Source organism: Maniola jurtina, chromosome 6, assembly GCF_905333055.1.
Source record: "Maniola jurtina chromosome 6, ilManJurt1.1, whole genome shotgun sequence".
Classification (NCBI taxonomy): Eukaryota; Metazoa; Arthropoda; class Insecta; order Lepidoptera; family Nymphalidae; genus Maniola; species Maniola jurtina.
The window spans coordinates 9,079,025-9,095,919 of record NC_060034.1 but is presented as its reverse complement, the minus strand read 5'-3'; the positions used below and the strand labels follow the sequence as shown (position 1 = coordinate 9,095,919).

The following is a 16,895-nucleotide window of genomic DNA, read 5'->3' as shown; positions in this document are numbered from 1 at the left end:
GTGATTGGCCACAAGCATGAAGCGACACCAGTATAGTATAGTGCCGGCATATTATTGACAAACAGTAAGTGTGTGGATGCTGTGGATGGGTGGTTGCATAAGCTTTACTCTGACTTTGTCTGTGTCGGTGTTAGCTGGCGGGCGTGCTCTGCCTTTTTGGAGTGTTTTTTTTTGTTAAAACTGACTGGAAAGCGCTCTAAGGGGGTGCCGTGCGTGTGTCAGCGAGCGCCGGCACAGACGGGGTCCATACTTGTATATTTTAACTAACTTGTTACAAATAACTACAAACTTGACATTGGCTAATCTTTGTAAAGCCAGAAGAGAGAAAAAAAAAAAGCTTTACTCTTTGGTCGTCATTGACAATGTCAAGAATCAAGATGTCAAGCGATAGTTAACTTACTTTTCAAAATCCAATACAGAAATTCAAATCAATAATCAATTTTGTTTTGAGAATTTTACCGTACTAATGTGATTTTCGTTATTTGTACATCACAGCCCGCTTCATAAATCCACTATTACTTTTTTACGATTTAAAAAATGATCAAAATACACCATTGCGGAATGAGACAAATGGAAGAAAAACATGTTGCAAACCAAGTAGACCTTATGGTTTGGAATAATCGTCTTGATTTGTTAGCTCTTAGCAATTTTAAAGGTAAGCAATTCTATGAAACTTAATAAATTTTCAATACTACAATTTAAGAACTTATGAAAACATGTGAATGTAGGTAGACCTACCTACCTACAGTTAACTCAAAAGAAAGACTTATTTTTGCATCTTTAAACTAATTAAATAAATAAGATTGAAGTGTCTGTCTATAATTTCGAAATAACTGACTTTCAAAATTGGAGGTTGTGTTTTTTTACCTATGTACACTGATATCTCTGGGATTTTTGAACCGATTTGCGTATTTTTTTTAAATCGATTGAGAAACTGCGACATTTTTCCATAAAAAATTTGGATTCCGAATCCTCAATCCTGATGCTGCAGGGGATCTGACCACCAAATCTGACGAGATTTAGAAACTGTCGGTTATAAATTGATATTGAAGGTATCTATACCAAGTAAAGACTTTGTCATTGACCACGAGGCCCTAACTCCTCCACCCTGATGCTGTAAGAAATTGCCTACCTTGCCATTCCTAAACCTTGGTGACCCCACAGGATTTTTTTAGGATCATCCACTTAAATATTTTTTAAGTCGCGGGCGTCATCTAGTATTAAATAAAAAAACTGGCCAAGTGACAGTCAGACCTGCCAATGGGAAGTCTTCTAGGTCAACGGGATGTGCCCTATACAGTTTTTTATAGTCACGACGGACATACGGAAAAATAGACAACAAAGTGATCCTATAAAGGTTCCTTTTTCCTTTACGTAAGAGGTACAGAACCCAAATAAAACAAAGGTGTAAATGGAAATTCTGTTTTTCTTTAATCTAGAAGAATTTTATAAATAGGTATAGTATTTACCTTATATTAATTTTTATATTATCATCATTATCATAGGTGAAGTTCAGGTTCACAGACTACACTGGCAAAAAGTTTGGAATTTACCACCACCTAAAGAAAATGTTACAGTTGATGCTATGGCATGGAGACCTGATGGAAAGGTATTCTAAGCATTTATTTAAATTTAAATTGTAAATGTTAATAATTCTGTAAAAAATATTAGGATTTACAATTTTTATTTTATCTAGCATTTGCTATCAATTTTTACACATCAGTTTTGGTTTATCAAAGATCATCTCTTTCTTTGTTTCCCAGGGTAATAAATTTTATTAATTAAGAACATAAATAAAGCTTTTTTCTTCTTCTTTTTATACCATAAATTATAAAAATTTGTTCAATGGCTAAGCAGTTAAGAGGTAACAAACAAAAACCTTTCAAATAATTTCAAAAAACACATTCCAAGTTCTGCTTCTATATTAGACTACAATTGCAATCAAAAATAATAATTATGGAATTACTAGCCGATGCTCGCGGCTTCGCCCGCGTGGATTTAGGTTTTTCGAAATCCCGTGGAAACTCTTAGATTTTCCGGGATAAAAAGTAGCCTATGTGCTAATCCAGGATATTATCTTTCTTCATTCCAAGTTTCAGCCAAATCCGTCTGGTAGTTTTTGCGTGAAGGAGTAACAAACATACACACACACACACACACACACACACACACACACACACATATACACACACACACATACAAATACAAACTTTCGGCTTTATAATATTAGTGTGATGAATTATAGGTTTTAATTGTATTGATAGACAACAAAGTGATCCTATAAGTGTTCCTTTTTTCTCTGGAGATACAGAAACCTAAAAAAAGGTTTCCTTTGCTTGATGTTGTCTGCCCACATAATGGAGGTCTTACAAGCTGTGCTTTCCAGTGCGAGGTTACATTCTAGGACCTTGGGACCCCATCAACTATCGGTTTTTCAAACTATGTGCCTTGTCCATTACCATTTCAGCTTCACATCCGCTGAGCTATATGGATGATCCTATTTTCTGATTTTAAAACAAATCCTTATAGAATTTAAACCCAAACTTCTATTACGCTAGTTTTATCTGGTGAAAATCTGATGAATAACAGAGATGATGGATGGAACTCCTCAATGTATAACAGCAAATCATTCATATTATAATTAATTTTTGTAGGCATTAGCAATAGGATACAGTCATGGCACAGTATGCATTGTGGATATTGAAGATAAAGAAATCATTGATAAATATGATTTTTCCTATGAGACATCAGAAGAATTTTATACAGCTAAAAATTATGGAATACCATGCATAACATGGGCTGTTAAGGCTGGTACATTAGAAAGTGCAGTTGAATATAATCTATATGTAAGTACTATTACATAATACTATAAATATGCATTAATAATAATAATAAATTATCAATTTAAAATATTATGCCATGTTTTATTTATAAGTGATTGCAGTACTGTGATTAACTGGAGTGCACTGCAGGTCAACTTTTTTATCATTTACATTATTTTTGATTACAAAAATGTTTTTCGGACAGTACTCTTTTAATATAATTGTTTTAAACTTGTGGCATGGGCAGTGTTTTGGTGCAACTTGTGGTCTTAGGTTAAAATCTATAGAGCACACTTTGATTTTGCTTAGACTTAAGTTCCAGTTAAAAAGAGACAGATTTATGCTAGCAGTATAACGCTGTCTCGTTTTAACTATGTCTTAAATCTGTCCAAAGTCAAAGTGCACTCTATAGATTTCAGCCTTAGTATTTAATTGGGCAGTGCAAATTCAGAACACTTTGCATTTCAAAATAAACTATTTATAGTGACTTGAGAAATTATTTACATTGTCAAAATTTATGTTTCAAAAATAACAAATTATGATTTACATAGCTATGAACAGAATAATTTTAAATTTAATTTCTTTCACAGGACGATCCTGCAATATTTCTCCCAAAGCCGCCTTCTCCTAGCAACACATATAAAAATCAAGTAACTGAAGACATTTCAAAAAACTTTAAAGAAAACCAAGATCAAACACAGCTAAGCATGTTAATGATTGCTTATGGCTCAGGAAATATTTATATGAGTGTCTTTGGAAGATATCCCTATGGAACAGTGCATCTGTCTCAGATAACAAAAGATGATTGTGGGGAATATAAAATACTTGACATCAATTTGTCTGATGATTTTAGCGTGATGCAAGTACTATATTCAGATACCAATAACAATATTCATCTGTCGCTTGTAAATACAAGCATTTTATCAGCTTATGCTGAAGAATTGTTTGTGGTTGCAACAAGACACAGTCAAATAGTAAATATGGTGACAAACTTAGATAAAACTATGATTTCAATAACTGAAGCTTGGGAACACATTTTGTTAGAAATGGACACCAAAATGGCATATTATGCATCATCAGTTCCAGATGGTGGAGTTTCCGCAGACTTGTTAGAACTACTTATGTTAGGTACATTTAATTTAAGGATAAGTTAGCACTTAATGCAATCTTACCAGATTGTTTTGTTGTTTTAATATTTTTGAGAATGGATAGTAAATTGTTCAATTTTTAGGAGTCCCGTCTGATGAATTAGAAGTGTTCTTGCTAAATGAGCTTACAGCTAAAGGTTTGAAGAAGTTTGGCAATTCAGTTGAGCTAAGTTATTCCACCATTCAGAAGTTGGTTTTGAAGCAGTTAAATATTGTAGGACAAAGTCTTACATATTACTTGGCGGAATTGAGAGGCTTAACAAGAATACCAGACAGATATAAGGTATTTTTTTACATAAGTAATATTATTATAAATTACTATAGTATTATTAAATGCTAATAATTAAATTGTTATGAGTCTGATAGGTAGGTAAAAACCTATTGAATGTTATGTAATAGAATTTTTTTCTAGGTTTTAGGATTAGAAGAAAAACTAGTAACTGAAGCAATAAAAGCTAGCTGCGCTTTTTTAAACAAATGTCTTGAATTGCAACAGGTGATTGATGTGTCTATGCGAAATTATAAAGCATTCTTCAGATGGCTGTTTCTAGTGATAGTCCGTTTGTTAGATGAACAAACATCAAGTGATTTTGTCAAGATTACACAACAAGAACTTACACATATTGCTGACTTTTTATATAATTTTGACAATGTTCAGGTTGATAATAATGATACAGCAGAAAAACCAGTGAAATTTAATTTAGAACGGCTCGGTCAGTATTTGCAGGATCAGGAACTGACAATATTACCTGATGATGAAGACAACCCTTGGCACAAGTATCTCAGGGAGAACTCCTGTTTGCTAAAAGATAATGACACAATATTTTCTATGATGGACTTCAGGAGATTCTCACTTGTGCAACAGCAGAATTATTTAAAACTTGCAGTGGGAAAAATATTTGATGTGAGAACAAAAGATGTAGGCAAATATTTTACTGTATTGTACAACCTAAAATGTCATCAAAATGTGAATAAAATTGCTAGAAACAACTTCAGAATCTCACAGATATTTGATGCCAGTGAAGATAGATTCATGATGGCTTTCACAGACACAGAAATTATAAAAGAAGAAATATATTTTGTATCTGTTAATGTGAAAGAAAGACTGTGCAATGCTACTTGCTGTAAATATTCTTTCTCTTCGTGTTTGTTATGCGATGATGATGAAACACCGGAAAGAAATTTATATATTTTAGACTTACAATTTTATTCCTCAGAATATTTATCTGTGCTCGTCAAACATCCCAGTGTTGATGATAGCACAATATTTATTCAAGTACCACTTAAAATCGTTTTGGAAAATTCAATAGAGTTCAACATGAAATCAAAATCATTACTAGTATTTAATGAAAAAGTTCCCAAGAAAAATATATCTCCTTTATTAGATTCAAGTGTTTACAAAGTTCTGGAGAAGATGGATGGCTTCAGAATTGCAGTATCAGGTAGCAGAAAAGTAGCTGTTGTTTTGTCAAATAGCAACAGAAAAGTAAGAGTTTTTGAAATGGAAATTAATGAAGATGAAGAAGATGAAACTTTGGACACAACACCACTTTCACAAACCAGTCGAACATGAGACCAGTTTAATACGCATCAAAATACAGAAGTGTCTCTTAGACTAAAAGTTAGTACTTATTGAATCACTTTTATTTTGTTTTTGGATAAGAATTTCAAAATATTAAAATACAATGCATCGCTGAGTTAAAAATTATGTACAAATAGCATTCAAAATAATATTGCAACTAATTTAAACTTACTGCTAAACTATTATTTACAATACAATGTTCAATAAAAAGTCAGAATATGGTACTAACTCTTTGGAAGTTTTTTTGCATGCCATATCATGCGACAAGTTACATACAGTGACTTTGACACACTAACTGTGATTCTCAACCTATCCATTGAAGGCTTATTTGTAGAGTTTCAGAGAATTTTACAGGAGGCAAGTATTACTGCAAAAGTTGCCACTATTATTTCAGGCCTTTGAGATTAAGTCAATGGTGAACAATCTAGGACTGAGCCTTGGGGCACTCCAGTTTTAAAATGTTATAAAATTGTTATTATAATATAACATGTTATAAAAGTTTAAAGTGCATTCAGCTTATCTGACTTGAAATTTATTATGCTAAAGTGACTGGAGGATAATGCCCTATTTTTAGTTTTCACTTTCACATTTCTCTTTTGACTTAAATAGTAAAAAATTTTTTTAAATCCTACTTAATAAATATGATAAGCACTTAATGATTGTTAATTCATAATTTAAACAGTATAAAATTATAAATTTAAGTCCTACTTAACAATAATTAGTTATATGTTAACCCCTAACTTTATATTAAACTAGGAGATTTGATTTGTATATTTTCAAATACAGAATTAAAATCAGTATCTAAGCCTTCATTATCTATTCCATATATCAAATGTTCAGAAGAGGGATTTCTGCTTGGACCTGGCACTGGCTGGCTGAGTGTAGTGGTAGTGCGATTGTAAATTTCTTCACCGTCTGGCTTTTCTTCGTCATCTTCATCTGTAAAATATTAATGATTGGCAAAGGAAATTATACATGTGTGTGAAAATATAAGTGTTGGGAAGGCCTGCAGCTTGCAGTCTGCCATTGCAAGCTAGTGTTTAATATTGTTGGCCATCAAGGTGCATCTGAATTTTTTTATTTGCACCAAAAATTAATAAAAGTAAACACACAGTACAGACTGTCAAGTAAAAGAAATCTTGATAATAGTGGAGGCAATGTCTGTGGTTATGGATTCTTTCAAACAGGGCGGGAAGCAAAAAATTTAGAATAGGAACACATGGACAGTAGTGTTATTTAACCTACTTTTTAATTTTCATGGTGATAAGTATTTAGCTAAGACTTTAAGTAAGTACCTACATTAATTAAGAAACCTAATGATTGATAAGAATGGACGAGTTTCCATCCTTATGACGTCGATATTCCATCTACACACATGTTATATTGTGTCATATGAAACTAAGGTTTGGAATATACTCTTCTGCAATTTGTTTCCTACTTGTATTCTGGGCATCTTTTAAACAAGAGAGAATAGGCATCTTCTAGGTAAACGCGTCCCATATTGGCCACACCAAAAAGGTGTGATTGTGGTCCAGAGTGAGTGTGAATAAAAACAAAAAAAAAAACAATTGGGAGAAGTATTAGTATGTAACTGTACCTGCAGCTTCAGCTGGATGCTCATATTGATTCCATTCTTTCTTTAGCCGATAATACACTACAGCACAGACAATTAAAACAATCAAGGAGATTATAATAGCAGCCACTTTTATAGCATCCCCAGTAGAGAACGATGGGCTCTGAACTATCATTTCTACTTCTCCAACTGATAGGCTAGATCCATCTACATGCTTTGATATGCATTGGTAATAGCCAGCTTCTGTTGGTGCAACATTCTGTAATTATAAGTATGTTATTAAAATTGATTAAACTGTTGTGCCCTGTAAAGCTAGCAGACGGACAGACCTCGATAGCTCAACGGTTGAGGAACGTACTGAATTCCGAAAGGTCGGCGGTTCAAACCCCACCCGTTGCACTATTGTCGTTCCCACTCCTGGCACAAGCTTTACGCTTAATTGGAGGGGAAAGGGGAGTATTAGTCATGATTAGCATGGCTAATATTCTTTTTTTTTAAAAAAAAAAAAGACATTTTTGCGTTTATAATATTAGTATGGATATTGCATTAAGTATATTAGCAATCCCAGCTTTTTTCCATTACAAGTTAGCCCTTGACTGTAATCTCACTGGTTTTCTGAATATTCTATGACAGATAAAAAATTAATAATGTGGAAGAATACTTTTCACTTTATGCTTACACAATCAAAAACTTTTCCCATGATAAATTCTATATTAACATATTAAACAAGCTCTTCTTTACTTACATGTATATGTAGCTTTCCAGACAATACTTCATATTTATACTTTTTCTCATTGAAATGATTTCCAGGGCCAATAATTGTGTTGTTGTTCAAAATCCAAAATAAAAAGTTGTGATTGTAATCGTTACTTGCACACTTTAACACCACTGTTGACCCTACAGGAACTTCGGTTACTTCAGATATTGGTTGCATTTTTAATAACAGGTATATTCAGGCTCCTTTTTATCACATATGACCGCTGGAGCAGTTAAATCAGATTTATCATAAATGTGCAAACTGCAAAGCAGTGATGTCAATGGATGGGTGCCAAGTTTAAATTTACTTCATAGTCACATGTCCCTCACTAAATACTAATAATAACATTGTACACGTCACATATTGTGTACCATTGGTTTGCCAAGTTTGTTTATACAAACAAGGCTAAGGAGTGGAATATCTTTTCTTCATTCAAATGGGATTGCAGTCCACTATTAATACCTATATATTTTTTTCATTTAAAGACTAGTGCTTGGTTGCAATCAGACTTGCAGGCAAGTGATTAACTGGGGACATTGGTCAATCTACTGCTTAGCTTTAACAATAAGCATTCATGTAGATGCAAATGCACTATGAGCCATTGATGTAACTACAGAATAGGCATCAACACTGCATACTTACACAGAAGAGTAAAAATTATGTTCTGTATTAGAAATAATAACTTTATTTGTTTATATTTAACTTTTAATATCTACTGCTTCTGCTTGAATGTTTTATTAAATGCATAAACACTTCCACACATAGCACTGGCAGTAACATCCAGATTGGGGTCATCACCACATATATTGGCAGATTAAACTTTGTATACTCTAGTTTGATACAAATTATGATTTGTGCTGCCATTTTCAATCCAATAGCTGCTATATACCAAACATTTTTGTTGATAGTACCTCTAAATCTTTCTATGCCATTTCGGCAATGTGACACCATATGAAACAGAACATATATTAATAAAATGCTATCGTAAACCCACATCGGGATAAATACGATAAACCAGTTCCAATGTGTTCTTGACTCTAGTCTCAAGCATAAGAGTATTAAAAACACCAAAAAAATAAACCACGTAAAGAGAGCTCTGTGTAGAATAGCCATTATGCCGTTTCTGGCAAAATTAAAAACTATTGGTAATAAAAATCAGCTTTGGTCTTCTGTGATGACTGATAAGGCTTTTATGTTTCTGCATTCGATTAGTCAAAAATTCTTCACGCTATGGCTATCCGAAGTAAATAATATGTCAATGACAATATCACATTATTTCCTGAAAACGTAAAATGTAAATAAAAACAAAACTGAAATGTCAAATTACTGGTCTGCTATCTGTGGTCAAATTCTTTTTTTTTTCTATGGTCTGGCTTTACAAAGATTAGCTAGGGACTTCGTCTGTAGTGGCGTTTGCTGGCGCGCGTGTTGTGCCTTTTAGGACTGTTTTTTTTTTTGTTAGAAGTGGCCGGTTTTTGTGTTCTGCTGGTGTTTATTGGTGGTGGAACCATTGGAACTGACTGAGAAGCGCTCTAAAGGGGCGCCGCGCGTATGTCGGCGGGCGCCGGCACGGACGAAGTCCATACTTAAACATACAGGTTCCCTAACTTGTAAATTACTATAAACTTGACATTGGCTAATCAGTGTAAAGCCAGACGAGAGAGAAAAAAAAAGATTAGCCAATGTCAAGTTTGTAGTTAGTTATTTACAAGTTAGGGAAACTATATAAGTGTGGACTTCGTCTGTGCCGGCGCTCGCTGACACACGCGCGCTTAGAGCGTTTCCCAGTCAGTTCCACTACCAAAAAAACCAATAAAGCACAAAACCCGGCCACTTTTAACAAAAAAAACACTCCAAAAGGCAGAGCACGCGCGCCAGCAAACGCCAACACAGACGAAGTCCCGGTCAAATTCTTGCGATCGTAGCACGAGTGTAGTCCTGTGGCATAATCCTACTCTGTGCTCTGTACCCTTACATCCTACTCTATGGTAGTGAGTGATCCCGATACAGAGCGCCTGGATGTTGCGTTGACAGTTTCCTATATTTACCTCTGTGGTTGACAGTGACAGCTGAACATATAAACAAATGGTGCTGATAACAAAAATGATTCGTGTTCAGCTGAGTTTAGCATATTGTTTGTATTCGGCTTTTAAGTTATTTTATTATTTAGATGTGTAATGTTTTTTGTAAATGTAAAACTATTTGCAATTTCGCAAGTTTTCTAACATGAACCTTGAGTTGTAACTCTGCACAAAATAATATCACAATGTTACTCGAAATAATATTTATTGTTACCGCTGTAAAGGCCTTTTTTATGCCGCTCTAGTAAGTAAAACGTGCAATACTTATAACGAAATTGCTCATCTACTTGGTCTCTGTTATGTTCGTTTATTTTGTAGCCGTTCAACCGACTTCGAAGTTCACAGAAATTGGCTTGCGGTGACACACAATCTAACCCTGGAACAGTGGTATCATGATAACACATCTGAGTGGACACTGGATTATCCTCCGTTTTTTGCCTGGTTGGAGTTTGCCCTCTCTCATGTAGCAAAAATATTTGACCCAGAGATGGTGAAAATAGAAAATCTGAATTATGCTTCAGATATGACTGTCCTTTTCCAAAGATTGTCTGTGATTGTTCTGGATATTGTATACATATATGGTGCATTCAGGTTAGTGCTTAAATAGTGCTAGATTTGATGAATTAGTTCTAGGTCCAATAAGTAGAACTAAAAAGGTTTTTTTTTTGTACTAAAACTTAAAAGCTAAGAGATATAAACATTGAAAATACATACACAAAGAATACAAAATTGATACTTGATAATATCTAACTATATATTTAGAAGAAAAGCGCTGACTTACTCTTCAACACCCAGCCCAAGCCCTTGGTTTGGTTGGTAAGATATACTTTATATAGACAGTGCAGATAATAAAGCCTAGAATTCTCAAAATTCCCACAGGAGTGAAACTGCGCTTTTGATATCATATTGTTTTTAAATAGCCGAATTAATTTTAAGCAGTGTACTAATTAAATTGTGTGTTCCAGTAAGTTTGCTTGACCAAGCCAAGGCCTGTAGTGCTTCAGTGATTATGAGGATGATATTCTGTTAAACTCTTAATACATGCTGATATTGTTACAGATGTACAAAAAATATAGCAAATGGGAATCTTCTTGTGTTCTTACTTCTTATCACCAACCCTGGACTTATTATGGTTGACCACATCCATTTTCAATATAATGGATTCTTATTCGGCATTTTGTTGTTATCTATATCAAATATGCTATCAGTAAGTATTGTCAAATAAAAAAAAACAATTTTTAGCCCAAAACTATATTAGCATAAAAATTGTTATAGCTACTATCTAACTTCATTTTGGGGTTTTTAAAAATCCTATGGGAACTCTTTGATTTTGCGGGATAAAAAGTAGCCTATATCACTCTACAGGTCTTTAACTATAGCTAAGCAAGAATTCCCATTGATCTGTTGCTAGCGCTTGGCTGCAATCAAACCTGCTAGCAAGTGATGATGCAGTCTAAGATGGAGCACGCTAGAAGTTGCCTATTCACTCTTGACTTGAAGGTAACCATATTAAAAGTGGAAGGGAAAACTAATGTGGGAAGGGCATTCCATATCCTAGTGATTAGGATAAGAAACGAGGAAGCAAATCGCTTCGTATGTGTTCAAGGAATGTGCAGTAGAATTAACCACAGTAATACAGTATAACTATAACTTAATTAGCAATGTTTGGTCTCTTTCAGAATAACTACCTATATTCCGCATTTTGGTTTGCAGTGCTGTTGAATTTCAAGCATATATTCTTGTACATGGCGCCTGTGTATGTAGTGCACCTGTTGAGAGCGTACTGTTTCACAGTATCCTCCACGGATGGGGTCCACACACCGTGGTATTCATTCTCTGTGACTAACTTGTTCAAACTAGCTACAACAGTTATCTTTGTGTTTTGTCTGTCGTTTGGTCCCTTTATTGACCAATTACCACAGGTGATTAACTTTCTGTAACAATCACTTTTACTAGGATTGAAATAACTATAGTAGCTACCTTACTATCTTTCCTACTAGATGATGTAAAAACGCTATGGTAACTCTTTAATTATTATCTAGACGAAAAAGTAGCATATGTTCTTTCTCGGGATGCAAGCTATTTTTTTTACCATTTTCATCAAAATCGGTTAAACAGATGGGCTTAGGCATAGCTAGCAGACAGACATACTTTCACATTGTATTATGATATTAGTGTGTATGTGTTAACATGCTAGAATTGGATCCAAACTTGCAAGTCACACATCCAATAATCAACATATAGATCAAACAATTTTTGACAGTTAACAAAGTTGCTCATTCCTGTTTTCAATAGTTAATCAATCTGCAATATGAAAATAAATCAAGGTATTCCTTTTAGGTTTTTTCAAGACTTTTTCCATTCAAACGAGGTTTATGCCACGCATACTGGGCCCCAAATTTTTGGGCATTGTATAATTTTGCAGATAAAATCCTGCAACATTTTTGTAAGTCTATCTGATTAATATCTTTTCCTACTACTTAAGATATTTATAATCCCAAGTTAATCTACTAATGGACCCCCTGAATATTACGGATACTATGATGCATACAAAACAAAAAGCTTAGTTCTCTATGATCTGCTGAAATAGACAAATCGATGGTACAACATGCAGTATGCGATATGAACCGCTTGTCTTTCCACTACTAAACAAAGTCTTTCCAATTGTGTATTGTAGTCCACATCTGAGGCTGCTTGGGTGTTAGAGTGAAACATACCTGCTTTGAGTAAACATGCTTTTGAGCCTATCCTTACACAGTAATATATAAGAGAATGCTTACAGCAACCAAGTTGGGTATCCCTGTGGTAGTCCAGGAGGCGGCCATGACGGGAGGCTTGGTGCAGGAGTACCGGCACGCAGTGCTGCCCACTATCACGCCTGCCGTCACCTTCGTGCTCACCGCTGCGGCTATGGCACCTGCGCTAGTTAAACTATGGTATCTGGGGGCCGATAGAAGATACAGAGGTGGCAGTTTCTTGAGGTAATGTGCTATGTATGACACTTAAGGTTGAGATCTATAGAACGCACTTGGATTTTTCTTAGGCTTAAGACACTGTTAAAAAGAAACAGCGCTATGCTGCCGACATAACACCGTCTCGTTTTAACTGAAGCTTAAGTCTGAGCAAAGTCAAAGTACGCTCTATAGATCCTAAAGGCATTTAAAATAATTTTATTACAAAAGTACTTTTTAGGTTCCGTACCTCAAAAGGAAAAACGGAACCCTTATAGGATCGCTTTGTTGTCAAAAATAGTTTATTTTTGACATAAGGTCAAACAGTAAAAAGGCGACGAGTCACTATGCTATCGCTAAACTTACATCGATGCTAAACTTAAATTGACAGGTCTAAAAACAATTCTATCCATGAATTCTATCCAATTGTCAATGTTCCCTGCAGACTATTACGAGGAGAGCAATACAATAAAATAACAACACTTTTAGATTTATCAATTAAGTTCAGTTCAGAGATTATAACAACTGAATTTGTATCAAAACCTATTTTTACCGAATATATTATGTATACAAGAGTTAATGTATTTCTATATTAACATTTTTTGGACTCGGTGCCAATGAGGTGCCAATGCGGAGTCGCAAACAATATTATGAAGAGTAGATAGGATTATGAAGGATAGAGATCTAGGAGGTCAGCATGATGTAATGCGACGCAGTTCCGTGCTCACCTTGGCAGACATGGGGAGGTTATTTTAGTCCGTGCAAGTCGGACACACCCTGCCAGCAGGCAGAAGTCCGTAGGGATTTTTTCCTCCCACGAAGAAAAAAAAAATGAAGCGTAGATGGTTCGTGCGGCTATTTGGCACCGGCTCCAAAAATGTTAATATTGAACTGCATCAACTCTTGTATACATATCACAATATATTCGGTAATAAAATTAAATACAAGAAAAGGAGGATATTTTCTATTCAACTGTATGTATTTTTGTATATTTGTTACATGATTACTCCGCCAAATATGAACGGATTTTGATATTTTTTACTTTTCTTTGTTTTAGATGCTTAACACTGTGTGCAACTTGCGCGTTCATGTTTGGATGGCATGTCCACGAGAAAGCAATACTGATGATTTTGATCCCTCTCAGGTAAGAAAATTACCATCATTATTCATTGTCGCCATTACAGTTGCATTCACAATTAAAATCAACAACGGCATAACCAACGGAAATTACCAAAATTTGTATAACTAGCAGAGTTAATGTCCGCGAATTTATTCGCGTGTTTATAATTTTTATGATAGTGTTTTTACCTACACTTGATTTCTAAATAAATTTAAAAACTCGGGTCCATGGCCCACCTACGACGCGGCATTGACTTCGAGGGGCCTATTTACGAAACATTCGTTGACCTCTAGCGTCAGTCAGATGTTTTATTAGCAATATATTGTGAACTTTTAAAAATACAGGACTTGTTAATTTTTTTTCGTAGTTTTTTTTAAATGTTATCTTACCAGTAATCATCAGTAGGTACCTGTTTTAGTTTTTTGCTTTACTATATCTTCTCGTAATCGTGTAAAAACATAATGTATTATTATGTTTCAGCTTCCTTTCAGTTCTCGGCATCACGGACGCCCGGCTCTACATGTTCATGAGTGTAGTGGGCCACTACTCGCTATTCCCGCTGCTTTACCCGAAGAACTTGTTGCCGATCAAGATATTCATCTTACTAACGCACCTATCCATCGTCTTCAGTTACCTCCCTTCCTTGTACGAACCCAAAACGAAAACGAGTAGAAGACGTGGATTTTTAGTTCTACCTAAACTAAAGGCGTCTGATAGTTTGTATTTGTATGGGTTGATAGGTCTGTGTATCTATGAAAATGTGCTACATACATTCCTGGGTCTGGACAAGACACTACCATTCCTACCACTTATGATGACCTCTGTCTATTGCGCCCTAGGTGTGTTCTACTTTTGGGTACGACAGTATATATATTTTCTTACGTTTAATTTGAGCAGTGTTCCTACATTAACTACGAGTACCAACACTAAGTCAGTTTATGAAAAAAAAGAAACGTAAGTGACATATTGTTATTAATATGTAGATCGTAGGTTATTTAAATGTATAATAGTTTTCTTTATTGTCAAAGAAAATATAAAATAATATTTGTACGTTTTTATTGTTTTAATTCTACACCTTTGCTATGACCCAGAATTTGAAACACTAAGCTATTGGGCGCTTTGAAGGCCTAAGAGTAATTTCTTATTAGATGTTAATGATTGTAACCACGATCTAAGCTCAAAACATTCTGAGGAAACCTGCATGCTTGAATGTTTTCCAGAATGTTCTCAGTGTAGTGTACAATGGACTAAACCCATCTCACTCTGAGAGGAGATTCGTGCTCAGTAGTGGACTGGTGCTGGGTTGAGACGATGTGATGATGAGCCATTACCCGCTCTTAGCTCGCATCCGTGTCGCAGCACAAAAGTATATCGCATAGGTAGATGAAAATATGGTTAAAGTAGCATGACAAAACTTCAAGCTTAAATGTGTCTGGATTCTGGAATCGAAGTCCACTCTGAAGCATAGTGTAGGCTCGCACGCCTACGTTTGCTCATATTAAACATTGTTACTTTGTCGATCGGTGGCGTACGGCGTGCCCAAAATATTTTGTTGCGTGCCATCAATGGCACGCGTGCCATCGGTTCGCCATCGATGGCATAGATGTTTCCGGCCTGATGTGTAGGTACATGTCACATAAGGCTGGTACTTATTATGCTCGGCCATAGTACCTACCTACTATTATAATATCCTGTGGCTAGGATACAAATAGAGAAGAGTGAAGACTAATTAACTGATATGGTATAGTATGCGACAGGTTGAGATGCCAATCGGGGCATGAGTCGGGGGGACGCCCCGCACACCCGCACGTTACTCGCGCTATCCCGCACCGGGTTAGCGTGGGAGCTGTGCGGGTGAGCGGCCGTCCCCACCTCGATTGCCATCTCGGCCTGTCGCGTACTATAGGTAAAGTTAGCGTAAAGGCGTATACCTATTTACGAAATACACTCTAGGCTTGACGGGACACGTACACGTGTTTGTAGAGAATAAAGAGGAGCGAGCATCGATCACGATATGAATATTCATTGGAGTATTAAGACGACGACGTCGTGTAAAATGACATTGGTTTAGTAGGTACCTAGTTAAACATAAGTAGGTAGGACTTATTTATGCGTATCTTGTCTTTTCTTTCTGCCCCATTAAACCCAAATTATAGAACGAAAGTACGAAGTTAGTAGTATTATCTATGTACGAGTAAGTACATAAAACAAAACGGTCCAGAAATTTCAAAATAATCGGTGTACAACATGTGTACAATATACCTACATTTAGAAAAAACGAGCCGAATTGAGAACCACCTCCTTTTTGGAAGTCGGTTAAAAAGGAGGAGCAATCAGTACCTACCTAATAATATCGGAAAATGATAAAAATCTCAAAAAGATAATATCTAAGTAGGTATGTAGATATAGTAGATACCTATAGGTAAGTGCTGTTTTCACATAAGTAGGTACTTTTTCGTATTTATTCTTGTAATAATTGTAACACATGATTTAAAATATATTCCTATTAGGTTCAATCGTTCGACCCAACGGACTGGAAGTTTGAAAATAAAAATGAAACGGCGCGGAAAGAGTTGCTCATTCAATTTCGTGATTCAGCGTTTTATTAACTGTTTGATGAAAATACAAACGCGGGTAACACCGACCTAGCTTGTTTGTTGTAATGGAGCAAGCTAGCTTGATTTAATTTGAATTTAACTAGATAGGTTGGTACAAAAGGAAATTCAACTTGTAACCCACCTAATTTTCAGGGTTCCGAACATAAAATGAAAATAAAAAACGCAACCTTCCTAGTATTCACATCAGTCTCCACTGTCTGTTTGTGCCTGTAAAATATACTTTTTTTTATTTAGAAACTATTA

The 16,895-nt window shown here is 35.2% G+C and overlaps 4 protein-coding genes across 4 annotated transcripts; 2 read left to right on the top strand and 2 right to left on the bottom strand.

Annotated features, from left to right (window-relative positions):
• Positions 1–361: 361 nt before the first annotated feature.
• Positions 362–5,783, top strand: LOC123866101 (anaphase-promoting complex subunit 4). The gene is made up of 6 exons (XM_045907458.1): positions 362–655; positions 1,506–1,609; positions 2,655–2,846; positions 3,413–3,950; positions 4,054–4,253; positions 4,383–5,783. The coding sequence occupies exons 1-6, from the start codon at positions 538–540 to the stop codon at positions 5,541–5,543; spliced, it is 2,313 nt and encodes a 770-aa protein (XP_045763414.1). The 5' UTR covers positions 362–537; the 3' UTR covers positions 5,544–5,783.
• LOC123866113 lies at positions 5,537–8,199 on the bottom strand. The gene is made up of 3 exons (XM_045907472.1): positions 7,871–8,199; positions 7,150–7,384; positions 5,537–6,491 (listed from the first exon to the last, which is right to left on the bottom strand). Exons 1-3 carry the CDS (start codon positions 8,057–8,059, stop codon positions 6,295–6,297), a joined length of 621 nt encoding a protein of 206 aa, XP_045763428.1. The 5' UTR covers positions 8,060–8,199; the 3' UTR covers positions 5,537–6,294.
• LOC123866117 (transmembrane protein 60) lies at positions 8,058–9,196 on the bottom strand. The gene is made up of 2 exons (XM_045907479.1): positions 8,588–9,196; positions 8,058–8,221 (listed from the first exon to the last, which is right to left on the bottom strand). The coding sequence occupies exon 1, from the start codon at positions 8,993–8,995 to the stop codon at positions 8,588–8,590; it is 408 nt and encodes a 135-aa protein (XP_045763435.1). The 5' UTR covers positions 8,996–9,196; the 3' UTR covers positions 8,058–8,221.
• Positions 9,197–9,948: 752 nt separating this feature from the next.
• LOC123866104 (probable dolichyl pyrophosphate Glc1Man9GlcNAc2 alpha-1,3-glucosyltransferase) lies at positions 9,949–15,088 on the top strand. Its single transcript, XM_045907461.1, has 8 exons — positions 9,949–10,207; positions 10,282–10,554; positions 11,023–11,170; positions 11,643–11,885; positions 12,304–12,409; positions 12,746–12,944; positions 13,972–14,058; positions 14,515–15,088. Exons 1-8 carry the CDS (start codon positions 10,149–10,151, stop codon positions 14,990–14,992), a joined length of 1,593 nt encoding a protein of 530 aa, XP_045763417.1. The 5' UTR covers positions 9,949–10,148; the 3' UTR covers positions 14,993–15,088.
• Positions 15,089–16,895: the final 1,807 nt, after the last annotated feature.

Bases quoted from the DNA above. Each gene is read 5' to 3' on its own strand.
- LOC123866104 (XM_045907461.1), top strand. From the start codon at position 10,149: ATGTTACTCGAAATAATATTTATTGTTACCGCTGTAAAGGCCTTTTTT. The intron at 10,208-10,281 runs GTAAGTAAAACG...TTTATTTTGTAG, and splicing joins GCCTTTTTTATGCCGCTCTA to CCGTTCAACCGACTTCGAAG. The intron at 12,410-12,745 runs GTAAGTCTATCT...GAATGCTTACAG, and splicing joins TAAAATCCTGCAACATTTTT to CAACCAAGTTGGGTATCCCT.
- LOC123866117 (XM_045907479.1), bottom strand. From the start codon at position 8,995: ATGGCTATTCTACACAGAGCTCTCTTTACGTGGTTTATTTTTTTGGTG.
- LOC123866101 (XM_045907458.1), top strand. From the start codon at position 538: ATGATCAAAATACACCATTGCGGAATGAGACAAATGGAAGAAAAACAT. The intron at 1,610-2,654 runs GTATTCTAAGCA...TAATTTTTGTAG, and splicing joins CATGGAGACCTGATGGAAAG to GCATTAGCAATAGGATACAG. The intron at 4,254-4,382 runs GTATTTTTTTAC...ATTTTTTTCTAG, and splicing joins GAATACCAGACAGATATAAG to GTTTTAGGATTAGAAGAAAA.
- LOC123866113 (XM_045907472.1), bottom strand. From the start codon at position 8,059: ATGCAACCAATATCTGAAGTAACCGAAGTTCCTGTAGGGTCAACAGTG. The intron at 7,385-7,870 runs GTAAGTAAAGAA...TTATAATTACAG, and splicing joins CTGGAAAGCTACATATACAT to AATGTTGCACCAACAGAAGC. The intron at 6,492-7,149 runs GTACAGTTACAT...AATATTTTACAG, and splicing joins GCATCCAGCTGAAGCTGCAG to ATGAAGATGACGAAGAAAAG.